The sequence below is a fragment of the Myxocyprinus asiaticus genome, chromosome 10 (assembly GCF_019703515.2).
Source record: "Myxocyprinus asiaticus isolate MX2 ecotype Aquarium Trade chromosome 10, UBuf_Myxa_2, whole genome shotgun sequence".
Taxonomy (NCBI): Eukaryota; Metazoa; Chordata; class Actinopteri; order Cypriniformes; family Catostomidae; genus Myxocyprinus; species Myxocyprinus asiaticus.
This window is the reverse complement of record NC_059353.1, coordinates 43,476,605-43,495,087: the sequence shown is the minus strand read 5'-3', so window position 1 is coordinate 43,495,087 and position 18,483 is coordinate 43,476,605. Positions and strand designations below refer to the sequence as shown.

The window sequence follows — 18,483 nt, the reverse complement described above, 5'->3', positions numbered from 1 at the left end:
GATTTTTCACTTTTTTTGACTATAAAAACTCTGCCAGTACAGTCAGACAAAATACACGTGTTAAAAATACATTCTCTGAAAAACCCACATTTCTTATGCAGTGTTGTTTCTAAAACAAGATAAATAAAAATGTATCTTGTTTTAAGGATTTTTAGATATTTTTACAGGAAAACGATACAAAAATTATTATCAATACGATTTTTGCCCTAATATCAAAGGTCTTACTAGAAAAAAAGAAATTATGATCCAACGTGAATTTTCTTGATAAAAAAATATGATGATGATAAAATGGCTAGAAACAGCATTTTAGCTTAGCATAAAGCTGACAATTTACACAAGGTTTATTTCTATTTCTTCTGCTCCAAACTTACTTAAAACTTACTTCTGTCTGCTCGTATGAATGTAACACATCATAAGAAAGTGTTTCACCGCTGTTCAAATGCACTTTGGATCGCATCATTTATATGTATAAATGTTTTCTATCTGAAAGGACTAAATATTAAATGAAACAAAGGACAATAAAATGCAAAGTAATCTCTTCAGTAATCAAAATACTTTTTGAATGTAACTAGTGGAATACAGTTACTTATATTTTGTATTTTAAATACGTAATCCCGTTTCTTGTATTTCGTTACTCCCCAACCCTGCCTATAAACGAATTTGAATGCTTTTGATTCGCCAAGGCATTCATGCTCATAAACATATCTGTGATTGGTTACAATGCTCAACAGCTGCAATAAACATTTTGCAAACTTTGAAGCAATGAGAATAGACCTACAGGAGACCTAATTGTGTCTTCACAATTAGTTCACAGAAACCGCAATCGTAATATTGATATTTATATTTATGGATTTAAATGTAATGTGCTATATAGAGCTGAGAGAATGGTACCACACTCTCTTTCGTAACTAAAAGCATAATCAAAAGCTTCCAATTGTATAACTGAAAGCTTTCTGATTTTGTGTGGGCCTGGTTATATTTACAGTAAAATGGTAATCAGTGTGAACCGTACCTCCTCCATCTCAAATGAGTCTCTGTGTTGGCTGAGAAGGTGGGCTATGTGTGGGTTGGGCAGCAGGTTGGATGGCTCTTTGTCTGGGGTGGAAGTGATGGCTTCCTGGTGCTCAATATCAAGATCTGATTGTCTCGAGAGGCCACAATCGCTTTCATCAGATTCTCGACTGATGCTCACCAGGACTGGGGAATCTGGCATATCTTTTCCCAGAGCTGGTATCTCAGAGTCGTGTAAAAGGGAGTGATGACCGTTCATTAACGTGGAGTCCTTAGCTAAAGGTCCTTGGAAATCTCCATTGAGGGAAGCCTCTAAGATACCTTGCTGGGCCTCCTCGGTCACGGTGGCTAGAGAAGAATCCATTTTCCTAAAGATCTTCTGCTGCGGCTTCTGCTCGAAATCTGTCAGTCCATCTCGTATGGGGTTCACACCTTCTTCACTGTCCAGTTGCAACGGTCTAGGCTGATTGGCTGTTTCCTCCGTGGTAGAGGCCAATAGGTTCTGTTTTGTAATGTTACGCTTCAGGATCTTAGCCGCATTCAAAGCGGAATTGTTCCTTTTTAGTGGAGAGGGTTTTATCGTCTCTATTTCGCTGTTGCCGATTCGTTCCATTGGTCTTCCAGACACCTGGGAGTAGATCTCTGAGAAGACATTTGCTACTGTAGCCAGCACTTCTGTCTGTCGGAAACGACCTACAGGAGGAGAAGTAGAGCTTTAGTCAAATAAGAAGAAACATTTCCATACAAACAACTCACTACAACCTTGTTTATCATTATTTAGTCAAATTCACCTAACCTCTGGATTCTTGTAAAAAGGGGAGAATAAAACACAGAAACAATAGAAAACACTTGAAATTGTCAACTTTGCAACAAAAGCATAAAGTGTTTCCTGCAGCTCTGCACAGGAAACTGAATCACCACAGAAAAATATACAGTATATATTTATTAGTGCTGTCAGCATTAACGCATGTGATTAGTTTTAACATTTTTTTTTCTTAATCGTGATTAAGGCATGTGCCGATTTGACATTAGATCCTGACATTTTATTCAGCTCTGTGTGAGTTCTGAACACTGGTTAGAGGGCGGAACCCTTGCGACGTATCCAGCGGGGACATTACACTCGTATACACACTACAAACAAATACACAACAGCGAGTCCATGCCGGAGAAAGGACCTCTTATAAAATAAACAAAGAAGATTAATCTGAGATTAATCGCGATTAACAATGAAAAATCATGATTAATCGCGATTAAAAATGGTAATTTACTGACAGCACTCATATTTAAAGATATACAAATTTTAGCTGTGTTGCAAACTTGTGAATCAACAAACATGTGAATCAACAAAACTTGCTATTGCGTTATCCTCACCTGCAAAAACGAATGTGCAATGTGCTGTCTCAATTTGCTAACAAAATGCTCAAGGCCAAATCATGTAAATGCGGCTTCACAACTGCTGTAGCAAAGTGAATAGCAACTATTAATTTTGCGAAGGATGAGGGTTTAAGAGATTTAACGTCCATTGCAATGAAAACGAAAACTACAGGGACTAGATATTTCATATAGTCAACCTAACACTTTGGGAAAGGTTTAATGTTACTTGAATTGGAGCTATTTTCTAAGGAGGAACTAAATGCATTTTGACAGGAAAAGAAGTATATATAGAGTAAAATTTCCACACTTTCAAAATCTGCAATTAATAGCGATTACATTTTTTAATCGACTGACAAGACTAATATATATATAACCCACACTTGCACAAACAAATTCCTGTATGAAACACTGCAAGCATGTCAACTTGTGCATGACTAGATGGTTTTTATCAGCAACAAGTTCGTCATTTGTTATGGCAGACAAAAAGGAAGAGGGATTTGACAATTCTGCAGGCATGTAATGGAATGATATCAAGTGATAAAAAGCCAGTGATGTGCGCTGGTCAGAAATCAATAGTCTTCATTTATCTCTTGCAATGCAGCCAGGCTGTCTGAGTCATTGGTCAAGAACGGCTTGCAGGATATGCACCAGAAAAACAAGAGAGGAACAGAGAGCATGCTTTTCTATGAGAGAGGGACTTGAACGTCCTATTTGTGATCGTGGCCCCCACAGAGTAGCATTTAGGGAGGAAGAAGCAAGTGTTATGCAAGAAAAGTCAACAAGACATGGGAGAACTAGTTCACAGAATGCCTCACAGTAATGAGGCTGTGCATGTGAACAGTCAAATATGCTTCTTTGACAAAATGCCTGCCTAGCAAGGTATTATTTTAAACACAGTTAGTTTGTAGAAGTGAAAGCAAATAGGTGGCACCAAAAATCTTGCATTGCACCTTGTCCTAACCAGGTGCAACATGTTTCCAGCAACAAACAATTAATCTGTCCACACTGAATGTGAAACTTCTGCATGAAAGACAAACAAAGCAATCACAAAAATGTCCTGTCAATCATCAATGTTCCTAAAAGCAAAAGTACATTTGAGGGTTTTTTTTTTTTTTTAAGAGTGCTGCAAGCCCACTAACAAATTATCTCTCCCTCTATCCCAACAACTCATAGTCAGACTATTCCAAGTTGCCAGAAGGCCCACAAAGTGTGGTCTTTCGGTCAACAAAAAACAGGCCTTATTACAGACTTTGCACGTTCCTACCCTCACCCAGGCTCTTCCTGTTCAGCTGCTTTGTCTAGGCTCAGTGTGAATTATGCAAATATGGCCAACACGCAAGCTGGCACGAAGCTGGCACACAGGCATTACCCTGCTGTGAGTGGATAGTAGAATCAGCTTCTCTATGCCACAGCCTGCTTGTCACTTTGTCTCTCCCCGATTGCTCCCAGTCTCTCTCTCCCCCTACATGTACATGGAGGACAATGGCCTCGTTGTGCTGTACTTCTATTGAACAGCCCTTGCATGCACACATAGTCTTTTTGATCACTGAGTGTTTGAGGGATAGGAGCACTGTGTTTGCTTGAAAAAATGAGTAATTAAAGAATGAATGCAAAGCCTTGCATTAATGTTCAATTTCCCTCGGGGCACCACAACTTTCCCCTCCTCTTCCTTGGTTCTCCTTTCATTCCTTTTTAACAAATTGATGCTTGTATACAGGGGTGTAGGAATGACCTGAAAAAAGGGGGCGGGGGCACATTACTAGCTTATCACCTTGGCTCATGAAACTTTCATCAGCTGACGTGATCAGGAAAGGAAAGTGGATTCTGAGGCAGAGCAAGTCATAAATGTTTTTTTAAACATTTGGAATAGCATGCAACCAATAATCATTATGTAAAGCATTATGTAAATAGGGTCAAGTTTATTCATTGCACCTTGGCCAAGCAAAACAAAATTATAAAATATCATGATTATTTCCCAAAAGGTGAGGGGATGAACTTTAAAATGTCAAATGGTTGCTACGTCCCTGCTTGTATCATTTAAAGCTGAAGTGTGTAATTTTTCTTGTACTTATAGTTGCCTCTGCATAATAAGCTGGGATAGGAGAAAGTGTTTTAAAAATGAAAAAGTTACACACTTCTGCTTCATTATTTCCATCCATTTCTCATTTCTATCATCATTTTAAACATGCACAGGCACAGCCATCTGAGTGATGGGGGTTGAGATACTATAAGATGTCAGGTATTGTGTTGACTGCTCGGTTCATGTACTTGTCAGGGCGTAGTTCGGGTTCTCCAGCTCCATGCGTTGAATCTGGGCTCCCAGGTAAACTTTGATGTCAATGCCATTGGCACCTGATGAGGTGTTGAAGAATCGTGAAGGGATTTTGGAAGCAATGTCAGGCTCCTCTCGCCCAAAACCAAGGTTGTACAGGATCTCCTCTGGATCCTCCTCGTAGAGGTCCAGCAATTCTGAAACACTGCAGGATAAAGAATAACATGAATAACGAGCTGCTGCATTTTCTTGCAAACAGCCACCAAATCAATCCCTCTTTCACTCTATCCATCCATCCATCCATCCTTTCACCCATCCATCCGTCCATCCATATATTCATCTGTCCGTCCATTCATCCATTCGTCCATTCATCCATTCGTCCATTCGTCCGTCCGTCCAATTAATACAAATAACAAAATCTCAATGAGTAATTTAAATATGGCCAGATTAACTACAGCAACGTGTGCATTATAATCTTTGCCATATTCAATTATATGACACACAATCAGTTGTTGCACAACCTGGAGATTTTGCATGTGTCAATGGCTTCAGTATATAAAAGTTATAAAGTACCTGGACACTGTGCCACTACTCTTGCCAGAACCTGTGGAGTTCATGCTTCTACCCTTCTGCTTGAACTGGCTCCTCTTGACCTTGGCTGGCATTTCACAGCTGAGGAGAGAAGACAGTGACCCATCTGTCCACAAACCAATACAGTAGAAGATGGGAATATTTTAGAGGTCCTACTCACCCATTAGCCTCTGGTTTTTTGCTGCTGTTCTGGAGGTGATTGGCTGACAAGAAAGAAACAGGAAGAGAGCTTGCTGTTAGCTGTACTGGATTACTCCCTAATTCAACACCAAATTCCCCCTAAAGCCACTTAAAGTAATCACCAGTTGACCTCTGGCAGAACAAGTGCCATTAAAGGGATAGGTCATACCAATAATGAAAATTCTGTCATAATTTATGAGAGAACTAGCCCTGGGTGCCATTTTTTATATTAGAGCATTGATGGAGTTTTCAGAAATTCTTTTCAAAGAAGCCTTAGCAAGTTGACATTGTGACGTCGTTCATTTCCAAAAGCGATTAATTCAGCAGAACATTATACACTACAGATGGCAATCCATATTGTGAAACCTTTATCTCAGCACTTAGCGCACAATGACAGAATTATAAGCGCTGACGGTCAAACCTGCCAACGAATCGTGTTACAAATCACATTAGACACCAGGTTTTAGTTCATTAAAGAGGACAGGAATGAACACAGAGCAGTGGAAGACATTATCCAGAGCTTTTCTGGCCTCAAGCACTCTGTACAATTACAGGTGAACTTGGATGCACTCATCCTTCAGCCTCGGGTGAAAACTTGTGACCTCGAATTTCCACAGAAATACAGTGCTCACAACTGGTGCAGCCTGATTCCTGTCCCGCCGTCAATAAAAGTATTGCAACTAGTCTGGCTTGGCTCTCTGCATACAGGCACACTAGAGGGTGAAACCTGGCCAACAGTGGTAGCACGATAGCTTGAGCAGAGTTTGTGGAGAAAGTTGCCCATCAGCTCGTTGTGTTGGTTTAAACTAGTCGTTTTAGGACTGGAAGAACCTGTACTGGTAAACCAACACATAAAATAGCATTCGTAATACGAAAACACAGTATTCTAAAGTGGCCACTTTACATTCAAACAATGCAAGTTTTACTAAGGAAACCATCATGTTTATCTCAGTAGAAAATGAATTATCATAGGTTTATCTAGGAGAAGATATGAGATTTTTTTCTCCAGAACCCCATGTTGCGACAAATTGTGGCAGTTGCCGTTTCACAGAGAGAGACGAAGATTAACTCATCTCATTTATGATGCAAGATGATTAAGTAATGCGAAAATACAGTGTGTCCTAAACAAGTCAAGATGAGAAATAAAATTTTTAATGTAGAACTTCTTAAGTGTAGAAGTTTTTACATTGTAGGGGGGCTTTTACTGTTGCATCGTGTCTCGCTGTTTTTTTTTTCTTTTCTTGCCATCTCGCACTGGAGCGTCAAGTTTTTTAGATGGCTGTTAAGTCAAAACTTGAACTTTTAAAAAACGTCTCGAGACACATGCGTTGTGCTATTCGTTGCACTGTGTCTAGCTTTTTGAGCGCAAGAATACATTCAGTCTGAATGGCTCCTTAAAAGTTTAATTGTTCATGGTTGTCGAGCAACATCGCAACTTGCCACATATAGAATTTAACTGATGTACGGTCATTGGTCCATGTAAAACGGCTATTTTACAAAAGCTTCAAATGCACACAATCCAATTTGAATTTAGAATTGCAACGATCTGTTTCATAGTGTTAGTTTTATAGTTTCAAAGATTTGTTTTTTATCTATGCAATTTAAGTATTGCATTATGTGAAGCTGTTTTGCACTGAAGCCAGAATTTCCATTCATTGATAATCTTAACATAGTGAATAATCACATTTTTTTGGTTTGCATCCATCAAGTTCAAAAGAATTCAACTAATGAAAATGAAATCCAATTAGATAGTCCTTTTTTTTGTAAAGTATAAAATTCGATGGATTATTCAAACATAAGCATTATCAAATGATTTTTTAATACATAAGCCATTTCCACAAAAATACATACCGTGTAAGGCCGGGTAAAATATAGATTTTTCATTTGAACAATGCTGTACAGTTTTCTCCCCAATTTGTAATGCCCAATTCCCAATGCACTCTAAGTCCTCGTGGTGGCGTAGTGACTTGCCTCAATCTGGGTGGAGGACGACGAATCTCAGTTGCCTCAGAGCAACTAAGACGTGAATCTGAGCATCTTATCACGTGGCTTGTTGAGCGCGTTACCACAGAGACCTAGCGCGTGTGGAGGGTTCACACTATTCTCCACGGCATCCACGCACAACTCACCACGCGCCCCACCGAGAGCGAGAACCACATTATAGCGACCTAGAGGAGGTTAACCCAACGTGACCCTACCCACCCTAGCATCCGGGCCAATTGGTTTCTTAGGAAGCCTGACTGGAGTCATTCAGCATGCCCTGCATTCGAACTTTCGACTCCAGGTGTGGTAGTCAGCGTCTTTACTTGCTGAGCTACCCAGGCCCCCATTAAAAAAATTTATATTTTCGTAATCTACCAAATTAGAAGGTTCCCTGTATAATTTACAACATTGGCTGAGAGAAGTTCTTTTTAAAATGTAGGCAAAATGGACATAATGGAAATATATATTTAAAAAAAATCTATAAATATAAAATAAAATATAAATCTGTGATATTAGATTTTGGTCATACAGCCCACCCCAGTACACACAAAAAAAACACAAAAAAAATCCACCCCTTAATCAAACATCGCACATCAGCATTAAACAATCCCTGACTGCAAATAATTGTAAACTAACATCAATTTAATTCCTTGAGGAATTAAAAGTGATGTGCAAATTCACTTGAATTATTGAAGCCTTTCTCTCCTGCTAACACCTGGGCCATAGAGAGCTCACCATGAAACCAGAGATAACTTATCTGATGTGCCATGACAAGTCTTTTAAGCCAAGTATCACATGCGTGTGTGTGCATGCTGAGGTGCGTTGGTGTGTAAATGCAAGACAGCACGTAATCCAAAAAGGAAGGTAAACAGCACCAAAAAAAAAGTTAGTTAAAGAACGAAAACAAACAGATGACGACAATAAAGTAAGCCTTGTTGGCAATAGCGATCTCTTGATGGTTCATTAACCTCTAAGGAGCTATGTGGAATGCTTGGAATACTTGGGCACATTCCGCACAAAGGAACTAACTTGAGAGTAATTACACCCAACTGAGAGAGTAAGTGGAGAGTACTTACCCTCGGCTCCCAAGGACAGGTCATCTTCAAAGCTACAGCCATTCTTTAATGGCCCTGAAAAGCAAAGAGAAAACCCTTTCAGAGAGAAAACACTATGCACTGACCTATTGCGATGAACAAATGATCATTTCCAATGTTATTCTAAATGAAAAACTACTTCAGCACACAACCAAGTAGCGCTTGGCTCGACTAAGGCATTTGCTTGCACGCACTCAAGCGGTTAAAAGTAAATATTTACTCTTAAGTGCAACTGCCTTACATCAGAAGTTATCCAAAAGACTGCCGAAGCAGTTCTAAATGACTTGAGCTATAACCGAAAGACATAACCTGGATCTAGGCTTTGCGTAGTATCAAACTCTGAAGATATGTTGATCTAATCGGCACTTCTTTGCCAAAGCAGGGGCGAAAAGGAGTGCGTGGGGGGCTGCTATTGGCCCCAAGGCAGCGTAAGAGTGTGTGTGTGTGTGTGTGTGTGTGTGTGTGTGTGTGTGTGTGTGTGTGTGTGTGTGTGTGTTAGGCAATGTGCATGCAACCTGTGTGAGAGATCTTGCTCCAAAGTTCAAAAGGAGTGGTGGAGAAAAGGGCCACCTGACAGTTGAGTAACCTTTTACAGTAAAAACTATCCCAGATTAATGCAGTTAACACAAAAGCTGTGACTGGAGTACATTTTCATTCAACTTTCACAGTATTTTGGTCAAATTTTTAGTGAACTACCCCTTTAAGGATGTCCAATACACTTAGGCTGGTTTCAGGTTCACCTGACCCTAACCAGACGTGTATCTTAAAGGAATATTCAGAGTCCAATACAAGTTAAGTTTAATTGACAGTATTTGTAGCATAATATTGATTACCACAAAAAATTATTTTGACTTCCCCCTCTTCTTAAAAAAAAAAAAAAAAGTTACAGTGTGAGTTACAGTGAGGCACTTACAATGGATGTGAATGGGGCCAATCTGTAAATGTTGAAATACTCATGCTTTCAAATGCATAGCCACAAAACGTAAACAATGTGCGTGTTAACATGATTTTAGTGTAATAAAATTGCTTGCTAACCTTTTCTGTGTAAAGTTACAGACACTTTTACAACTTCGTTGCCATGACGACGTAATGTCAACAAACCCTAAAATGACTATAAAAATGACTATTTACACAACTTTACAGCTCAAATGATACATGAGTTTTAACAGAAGAATTAATACAACTGCTTTTATAAAATTATAAGCTTCACATTTCTGCCTTTAAACCCTCCAAAAATTGGCCCCATTCACTTCCATTGTAAGTGTCTCACTGTAACCTCGATTTTTGCTCATTTATTTATTTATTTATTTATTTTTTTTTTTTAAAGGAGCGACGAGTCTAAATAATTTTTGTGGTAATCAATATTATGCCACAAATGCTGTTGACTGAGCTTAGCTTGTAATGAACCTGGAATATTCCATTAAGGGGCATTTACATAAGATGCATTCTTGCATTCAAAACAGCTAGACTAAGTGTAATGGAATGGAACAGAATAAGTGTTTAAAACACAAGGCTCATGGTGGCATGCTAAAAAAAATAAATAAATAAAAAAAAAAAAAAATGCATGAGACGTGTTGCAAGCGCCAAATTTGTCTGTATATAGTTGAAGCTGTGGTGCTTTGAAGTTAAAATAAATTTAAAGACAACTTTTCCAAGAGGGTTTTATTGTGTATAGCACAGCACGCTCTCAGGATGCTAACTAAAGGTTTGTCGCTAAAAATATATACAGTATATGAAAAACAATCAAGATAAACTACTTGGCTGTTGGATGACTAGTCAATATCAGGCCATTGTGATCCATCCCTTAAACAAATGCACAACAAAAGACCATTTGGGTCTATTAAAGGTAAACTCACCTTTGGATGGACTGCTGCTCTGTTCATCCAATGAGGCCCCAAGAGGAGTCCTGTTGAGAGATGAAAAATGACATATCTTCCTTCAACTCCTCATTTCCCTCACTTAAAAGTTAATTTGAGTGGAAACACATAGAAACAAATGCCCTGCCCTGTCACTTGCACAGCAAAAAAAAAAAAAAAAAAAAAAAAAATGTCATTATCAGTATGATTGTCTTGTTTTCCAGTAAAAATATTAAATCATCCATAAAACATGATATATTTTGTGTAAGAAGTAAAATGGTGTAAGACAACAAGACTTGTTTCAGAGAATATTCAGCTTACCCCATCGGGTTACCAAAATACCAAACTGTTTTTTCTTCTTTTTTTAAGCATAAACCTCAATACATTTTGTTAGATTGATGTTTAACACAAGAACAAATATGTATATTTACCAATGGGGTAATAAAGAATAAATTTAATTTAAGATATTTTCACTGAAAAACAAGTCTTAATATCTTATGCACTTTTACTTGACAAATAAATATTTTGTATTTTGTTTTAAGCATGTTTAGATATTTTTACTCGCAAAAAAGACTTCTATCCATTTAAGAAAAAAAAAAAAAAGATTATATAAATTTTTTGCAATGTGAAGAGTTAGTCCTTGGAACCCCAACACCGTATTATACGCAACTCACGCAAAACAACATAACTGCAAGATTCTTTTGACACATACGCTTTCTTGCTTAGTATCGACACTTACAGAACAAAATCTCCAAACTCTCCTGCAAGTTTCATCCAGACACCTAGATATTCAAACGGAGTGAGAAAAAAAAAGAAACACGCCATGTAAAACGACGGCCGCTGATGCTAAGTTTAGCTTGCACTCTGCTGCGTGCTGGCCATGTTACATGATGCCAGCAGCACAAAGTCATCTGCCTCCGGACAACCAGCGACTCTACAACGGTGCAGAGACGCTTACATTTCCTGTTAGACTGTAGGAGGATGTCTGTCTTTTGTGTGTTCAATGATAATGAGCAGGAATTGGGAATTAGGACAGTGGAAGCACAAGGTATTTTTATTGACCTAGTGTGTGGCGTTCATGCTCAAACATGCTGCATCTGTGTCATGCGCAAAAGGCGACGGGGAATTTGCACTTGATCTGAGAATTTGATTAAATAAATATTTTTGGGTGAATAGTTCACCCAAAAATGAAAATTCTGCAATTATTTACTCATTTTGTTGTTCGAAACTCTTGTGCTGTTATTGTTTCCATAGAACTCAAAATGGAAACATTTTGAGAATGTACATGGGACCACGAAAAGGAGAGCTCCACAAGAATATTGCACTATATTCCAGGTCTTCTGAAGCTATATGTACACAAATAAATAGCTAAATTTATGTGAGGGGCATACCGAAATTTAAGGCCATGGCTACTTTAATTAGGGCCCAAGCACTGAAAATGCGGAGACCCTATTGTTCTTCTAAGGATTATTAGGGGTTCAAGCCCGAAGGGCTGAAACTTTATTGTATTTGTCAGGATTTTTTATTATTATTCTCCCCTAAAACTGATTATGCAGACCAAACCGTAAGTCATAGAGACATGAAACTTTGGGGAATGGTAGTACTAACAGAACTTAGACATACACATGTTCTTACCCTGATAGGTCAATAGGTGGCGCTATAACAAAGGCAAATGTGTTTTGGGCCATAACTCCTGAACTGTAGGGGCTAGAATAAAAAAAAAATGTCTTCTGTGAATCCTTTTTCTGCAACTTTTTTGAAAAACATACTTTTTCAAACTCCTCCTGGACCGTTAGTCTATTCGGCACGAAATTTGGTATACATCATCTACAGACCCCCCTAAAAAAAGTTGTTCCGAAGATATTAAGGATACAATTCCTTTGATTTAACATGATTTGACTAATTGATCAATATCTACTAGGGATGTGCTCGAAGCCGAATACCTTATTCAGAAAGGCCGGATAATGACTTCAAAACGAATAATGGATTCATCCAAATAATATAAAAAAACAAATATTAGTTTGACTGATTATCGAAAAAGCACAAGGATAAAGCAAAATTTTAAATAAACATCCAAAATTACAACAAATGTATGAATCTGTGCAGCCTAATATTTCTAAAGTGTAAACCTTGTGAATAAAAATGCGCACGTTGTGATTTCAGATCAGATGGGCATGGTCTTTACTCCGTTTGTGAACTCTGTTAGTTGTGCGCGTCTGGAGCTTGTCAAGTGTAACATTAAGATAAAACAACATGTACACTTTCCACTTCTTGAAATGTCTATATTAATGTATGACACGTTTCACACGTGATTCTCATGTATTTATTTATAGCATAAACCTGAGTGCGATGTTAAATTCCTAACCTGAAGTGATGATTTCACGTTGCCGCTTGTCTAACCGTCTCTTAAAGTTGACCACATTTATATTCACATCAGCGATTAAGGTAATTAACTGGTTAAGACTTGCGCCATGAAGGTTAAAATGCTCCATAGAGTATTCATCTATTCAGAATATTCCTGCTTATGTAAAACAAAGAAACTGAAACATGCATTTCTTCTTTAAACTGCTAAATTTGAAAATGTTAAGTGTTCTTGGGACTCTGGTAAGGCGCTATATAAATGTAACATTATTACTATTAGGGGTTCAAGTACAAATTATTATTATTTTTCTGCCTTAAAACTGATCGTGGAGCCCAAACCATAAGGCGTAGAGACATGAAACTTAGTCAGTAGGTAGTACTCAATGTCGCTACTCAGGCACAAAGTCTCGCCCCGATCGGCCAGACGGTGGTGCTATAGTGAGCAAAACAAAAAAAGGTTAACAAAGGTCGATCAGAATGAAACTCGGTGGAACTATTTGACTCTTGGCCTAAGAGGTCTGTGCAAAGTTTAAAAGAAATAGGCCACAGGGTGGCACTATCATGATGATTTTTGTGCGTGTTAACGGTTGTATATAATGCAGTGTTTTTTAAAAAAAACAATTCATATCATATGATAGCTCTTCTCATTCTCAACAACTTTGCCTCAAGAACCAATGGTGTCCGTCAAACCATTCATTAAATATTTGAGATTACGTTAAAAACCTACTTTTGCGAACTAGTCCTAGGTTTTTCGCTCAATCACAACGAAACAAGTGCCACAAGATTCTCTGGAGTCTATTTATGAATAACTATCACAAAAAAATTTCACTTTCAATTTTACGTGTTGACGGCATGCAAAATATTAGTTGACTAAGTAGTAGCCACTGTTACTTAAATAGCTATAACTCTTAAACGGAATGAGATATTGTCACGGATTTGGCACACTTATGTAAGGGGTCATTCTGAGGACAAACATACAAAGAAATGGGGCTCAGCCACTTGATGGCGCTATAACAATGACAAAATTTAAAGTGGATATAACAATGTTACCGCTTTTCCGATTGAGTTCACATTTTGTATGCAATTTGTGCATTGTCTTGTTGCATAATGTTTGAGAAATGCCTAATATAGTCCAGAACATGGGCTTAAAGGCTCTACGGTGCTTGAACCCCAATAACTGCTGCTTGCAGCTATATTTATTATTATTATTATTATGCCACAAAACTCGTTGTGTAGAACTGTAAGTCCTAGAGACCTGAAACTTTCAGGGATGCTAATGCTTCAGCTGACACGATGGACGCAAAGTTTTGCCCCGATCTGCCACACAGTGGTGCTACAGTGATCAAAGCAAACTAATCTGCCAAAATGCTCATAACTTCTGAACCAGATTCAAGTCACAGATTCAAGTGCCTATATCATTGGATTCCGTGGCTCAAGACTAACAAAATGTCTCTCCCCGATTTTATTTCCAACATGATATTTTTCGCAATTTGCGATTTTACATAAAACCAACTTTTGCAAGCTAACCTAAGCCTTTTGACCGATCGCAACCAAACCAGTGCAGAAATATTTATTGGAGTCCCAATATCAATAATTCTAAAAAAAAACATTTGAACTTTCAATTCAGCATGACCACGCCCATCCAAAATGTCCGTAGTATGCAGGGCCAATTTAACTTAAATGGCTATACGTTTTTAAAGGAAATAACTATCTTCACCAAATTTGACATTAATGTAGGGGATCATTCTGAGGACACCACTTGCTGGTGCTATAATTTGAACAAACATGAAAATGGCTCTATGAACATTGCCCCAATTGACTTATATGTAGCCTCTTTGTCCAACACTCCAATAGCTAAGATTAAATTTGCATATCTAAAAAAATATGGCCGCCATTAGCCAATTAATAACCAGATGCTTTTAGACAAGGTTAGCAATGGCCGATCGAAATGAAACTTCAAGAGCTTATTCGACATTGAGCCACAGACGTGTGTGTGAAATAAAAATAAATCTGCCACTGGGAGGTGCGATCGTATTTTACATGCACAGAAATGGCTGTATGTCTCGCAGTGTTTAACAAATACACAAGTAATTCATGTAACTAGATTGGACTCCTCACCTTGAACAACTTTACCTCAAGAACTATTGCTGTAAATTAAATCGTTGTTTTAACATCGATTATTTTCAAAACCTACTTTTGCGAACTAGTCCTAGGTTTTTCGTCCTATCAAAATGAAACCAGTTTAGAAAAATTCTTTGGAGTCCCTAAATCAATAATTATCAAAAACATGTTGAACTTCATGTTTTGCATGGCTATAATAGACCAATGAAATCTTGAAGGCGGAGCCTAAAACACAAGGCTATAACTCCTGAAAGCAATGAGCAAACCACACTTGAGACAAATGTGTAGGGTATCAAAGTAAGGACACATAATAAAATCGCCCTGGATTGGTCACTAGGTGGCGCTATAATAATATAAAAAAATCTACAAATGGCTCTATGGAACCTGTCATCCGAATTACTTGAAATTTTGCATGCTGTGTCTTTGTTCAAGGTGATACTGAACAAACTGATACTGTTTTTGGTGATATCTGACAACGAGCACATTTGTAATTGATTTATTGATTAATAATTAAACTGCTTCAATGGCTTGAACCCCGAGTATTGCTGCTTGCAGCTATATTTATTATTATAAATTGTTTTCGGAACAAGGTTTTGCACACATCAGAGTCGTCGGCCATTAGGGCTGGGCAAAAGTTGCAGAGGGGGCTCTGTAGAAACCCCCATTTTCACCTACAGTCACCAAAAATGGTACAAACATGGTTCTCATTAAGCCGAACAACTTTCATAGAGTCATTTGCCCTGGCCAACAGGAAGCAGTCCATTTTGGATTTTCTGAAAATCGCAGGCTCTGAACTTTGAAATACTCCTCCTAGGGGATTCATGAGACTGGCACCAAATTTGTGCAACATCATCCCAAGACATTGTAGATGCAAAACTGAGAACGGATTTTTTATATTTTGAATGGTTTTGCCATGGCAAAGCAATAAGTTTATGGTGAAAAATGGAAAAAGGAAGTGCCTTATATCTTCTATGTGTATTGTGTGATTTTGATGAAAATTCAGCTGTATGTTTGGTAATGGGTGCTGATCACATTGATGCGGCTATTATGGGTCACGGTCATAGTGCCACCAACTGGCAGCAGGAAGTATGGCACTTTTAACAGACTTTGAAATAGCCCTCTTTTGTTTACATGAGTTGCTTCAAAAATCTTTAGAATAATGTCAAGACACTGCTGATATAGATCTGTAAAGGGATATTTGATATCTTAAATACTGTTGCCATGACAACACATTATTATTATTCCTTCCTATATTTGGGTGTAAATAAATTAATTTAAATACTCCTGCTAGGGGATTTATGTGACTGGCACCAAATTTGTGTAGCATCATGCCAAGACATTGTAGATGCTAAATTGCAAACAGATTTTTTATATTTTGAATAGTGTCGCCATGGTGAAGCAATACATTTATGGCAAAGAATGGGAAACAGGAAGTGCCTTATATCTTCTGTGTGCATTGTGTGATTTTGATGAAAATTCAGCTGTATGTTTAGTCTTGGGGCTAAACATATGGATGTGACTATTTTGGGTCATGGTTATAGCGTCACCACCTGGCAGCAGGAAGTGTGGCAATTACTTTAAAATAGTTCTCTTTTATTTAACCAAATTGCTTCAAAACTGTTTAGAATAATGTCAAATGCCAAATGTCCACCTTGCATTGTTTTCCGAAAGCCACCGGGTGGAAATGGACCCATGGTGCTTAGGCCTGTCATCGCTGCTTGCAGCTATATTACTGTTTATTTTTGCTACATTTATGACTCTCATCCACACTGGAATGGCGTTTGCTTCACTGGAAATTTAAACTTTCGAAAACGCTTTTTATAATACTTTGGAAAACTATGACATTCAAATCTTCCCCTCCAATACAGCATGCAAAAGTTATTCACAATAAAATCACATATGGCTTTTTTTTTTTTTTTTTAAGACATGCTGCACCAGGTTTGACATCACTGACAGCAAACGCCATCTCACGTGTTTCGTAACTAAATATGAAGTGCCAGTTTAACCTCTTACACTCGGAGCAGCTTGGTACCGGGCCGAGCATCTGGACTTTGAGCTGTGTAATTCTTCCTCTCCTCAGTCAGGTGCGAGCTGCAGTGCTGCTCTCGCATCATCATTAGAGTTTAATGTGATCTCATAATATGTTAAATGAGATCAACTGACTGTTCGATAACGTCGACCAATTGTTTCAGCCCTAAAGCATGGTGGTGGTAGCATCATGCTGTGGGGGTGTTTTTCAGCGGCAGGGACTGGGGGACTCGTCAGGGTTGAAGGAAAGCTGAACGCTATCTTCCAACCCTGAGATATCCTTAATAAAAACCTGGTCCAGAACACTCAGGACCTCAGACTGGGCCGAAGGTTCAACTTCCAACAGGACAATGACCCTAAGCACACAGCCAAGACAATGCAAGAGTGGCTTAGGGACAACTCTGTGAATGTCCTTGAGTGGCCCAGCCAGAGCCCGGACTCGAACATCTCTGGAGACCTGAAAATGGCGGTCCACTGACAGTCCCCATCAAACCTGACAGCTTGAGAGGAATGGCAGAAAATCCCCAAATTCAGGTGTGCAAAGCTTGTCATACCCAAAAAGACTTGAGGCTTTAATCGCTGACAAAGGTGCTTCAACTAAGCACTGAGTTAAGAGTCTGAATACTTATGTCAATGTGATATTTCAGTTTTTTTTTTGTTTTTTTTTCTTTTTAATAAATTTGGAAAGTTATCAAAAATCTGGTTTTTGCTCTGTCATTATGGGGTATGGAGTGTAGATTGGTGTGACAAAAAAAATATTTAAAGCATTTTAGCATAAGGCTGCAACTTAACAAAATGTGAAAAAAAAAATTAAGGGGTCTGAATACTTTCTGAATGCACTGTATATTATGGTATTTGTCAACAACCAGTTGCTTGATATGCACAAAATAGGTGTTGTTTTAAAGCTTAGACTCTTATCTTTACAATGAATATAGCTGATCTAACCAATTCTCAAATACTGCTTTTAAATTTGCTGACAAAGTAGAACTGTTCCATTTTCATAGTTCGCAAATTTGTGATAAACAATAATATTTAAAATCAATAAAAAGGTAAAAAGATAACACAGCCATGTGTCATATCTTTTGAAAGGTCTTGATTAGTAGACAGTAATGAGCAGATTTGTTTCACTCAGAGATCAAACTACATTGATAATTATCATGTGAAATGAACATGTATGATAAACAGAGAAAACAATAATTGTCACATTTTGGTTTATAACTTCATAAAAAATAAACATGATATAAAAAGTGGCATATAAAAACTCAAAACTTTTTTTTTCCTGGTATAGTTGACATGTTGGAGAACAACAAAGTTAATTTCATGAATGTCCATACTGACTAAAAGGTATAATGTCAAACTTTTTATTAGCGCACATGTTTTGTGTTTTGTCAGCAGTGTTGTATCATGAGAGTCTCTGAGCGTGATTAAAATATATTTTCTTCAAAATCTGAAAGCTATTCTAAAAATTATTCCATGGATTTGACCCTCTGCTATTTATTTTTTATTTTTTAAGTTATAAGCTCTTACTTTTGGGTATACCATTTAAGCATTAAATCCTTAAAAATGCCTTCAGGGTGTAAGGGGTTAAAGAAGAATGACATTTGAGATCTGC

At 37.9% G+C, this 18,483-nt stretch overlaps 1 protein-coding gene across 6 annotated transcripts in view; it reads right to left on the bottom strand.

Annotated features, from left to right (window-relative positions):
• LOC127446941 (protein ITPRID2-like) overlaps window positions 1-18,483 on the bottom strand; it is an 81,816-nt gene that overhangs the window by 34,152 nt on the left and 29,181 nt on the right. For 5 of the 6 annotated variants that reach the window (XM_051708287.1, XM_051708288.1, XM_051708289.1 and 2 more), the window contains 6 exons: window positions 10,362-10,411; window positions 8,488-8,541; window positions 5,409-5,451; window positions 5,231-5,329; window positions 4,654-4,862; window positions 1,013-1,704 (listed from right to left, as the gene is read on the bottom strand). In XM_051708287.1, the coding sequence (XP_051564247.1) occupies window positions 1,013-1,704; window positions 4,654-4,862; window positions 5,231-5,329; window positions 5,409-5,451; window positions 8,488-8,541; window positions 10,362-10,411 (1,147 nt within the window). Of the gene's footprint in view, window positions 1-1,012; window positions 1,705-4,653; window positions 4,863-5,230; window positions 5,330-5,408; window positions 5,452-8,487; window positions 8,542-10,361; window positions 10,412-11,100; window positions 11,270-18,483 lie in introns of those variants that run through there. The other variant, XM_051708290.1, reaches the window with a different exon arrangement.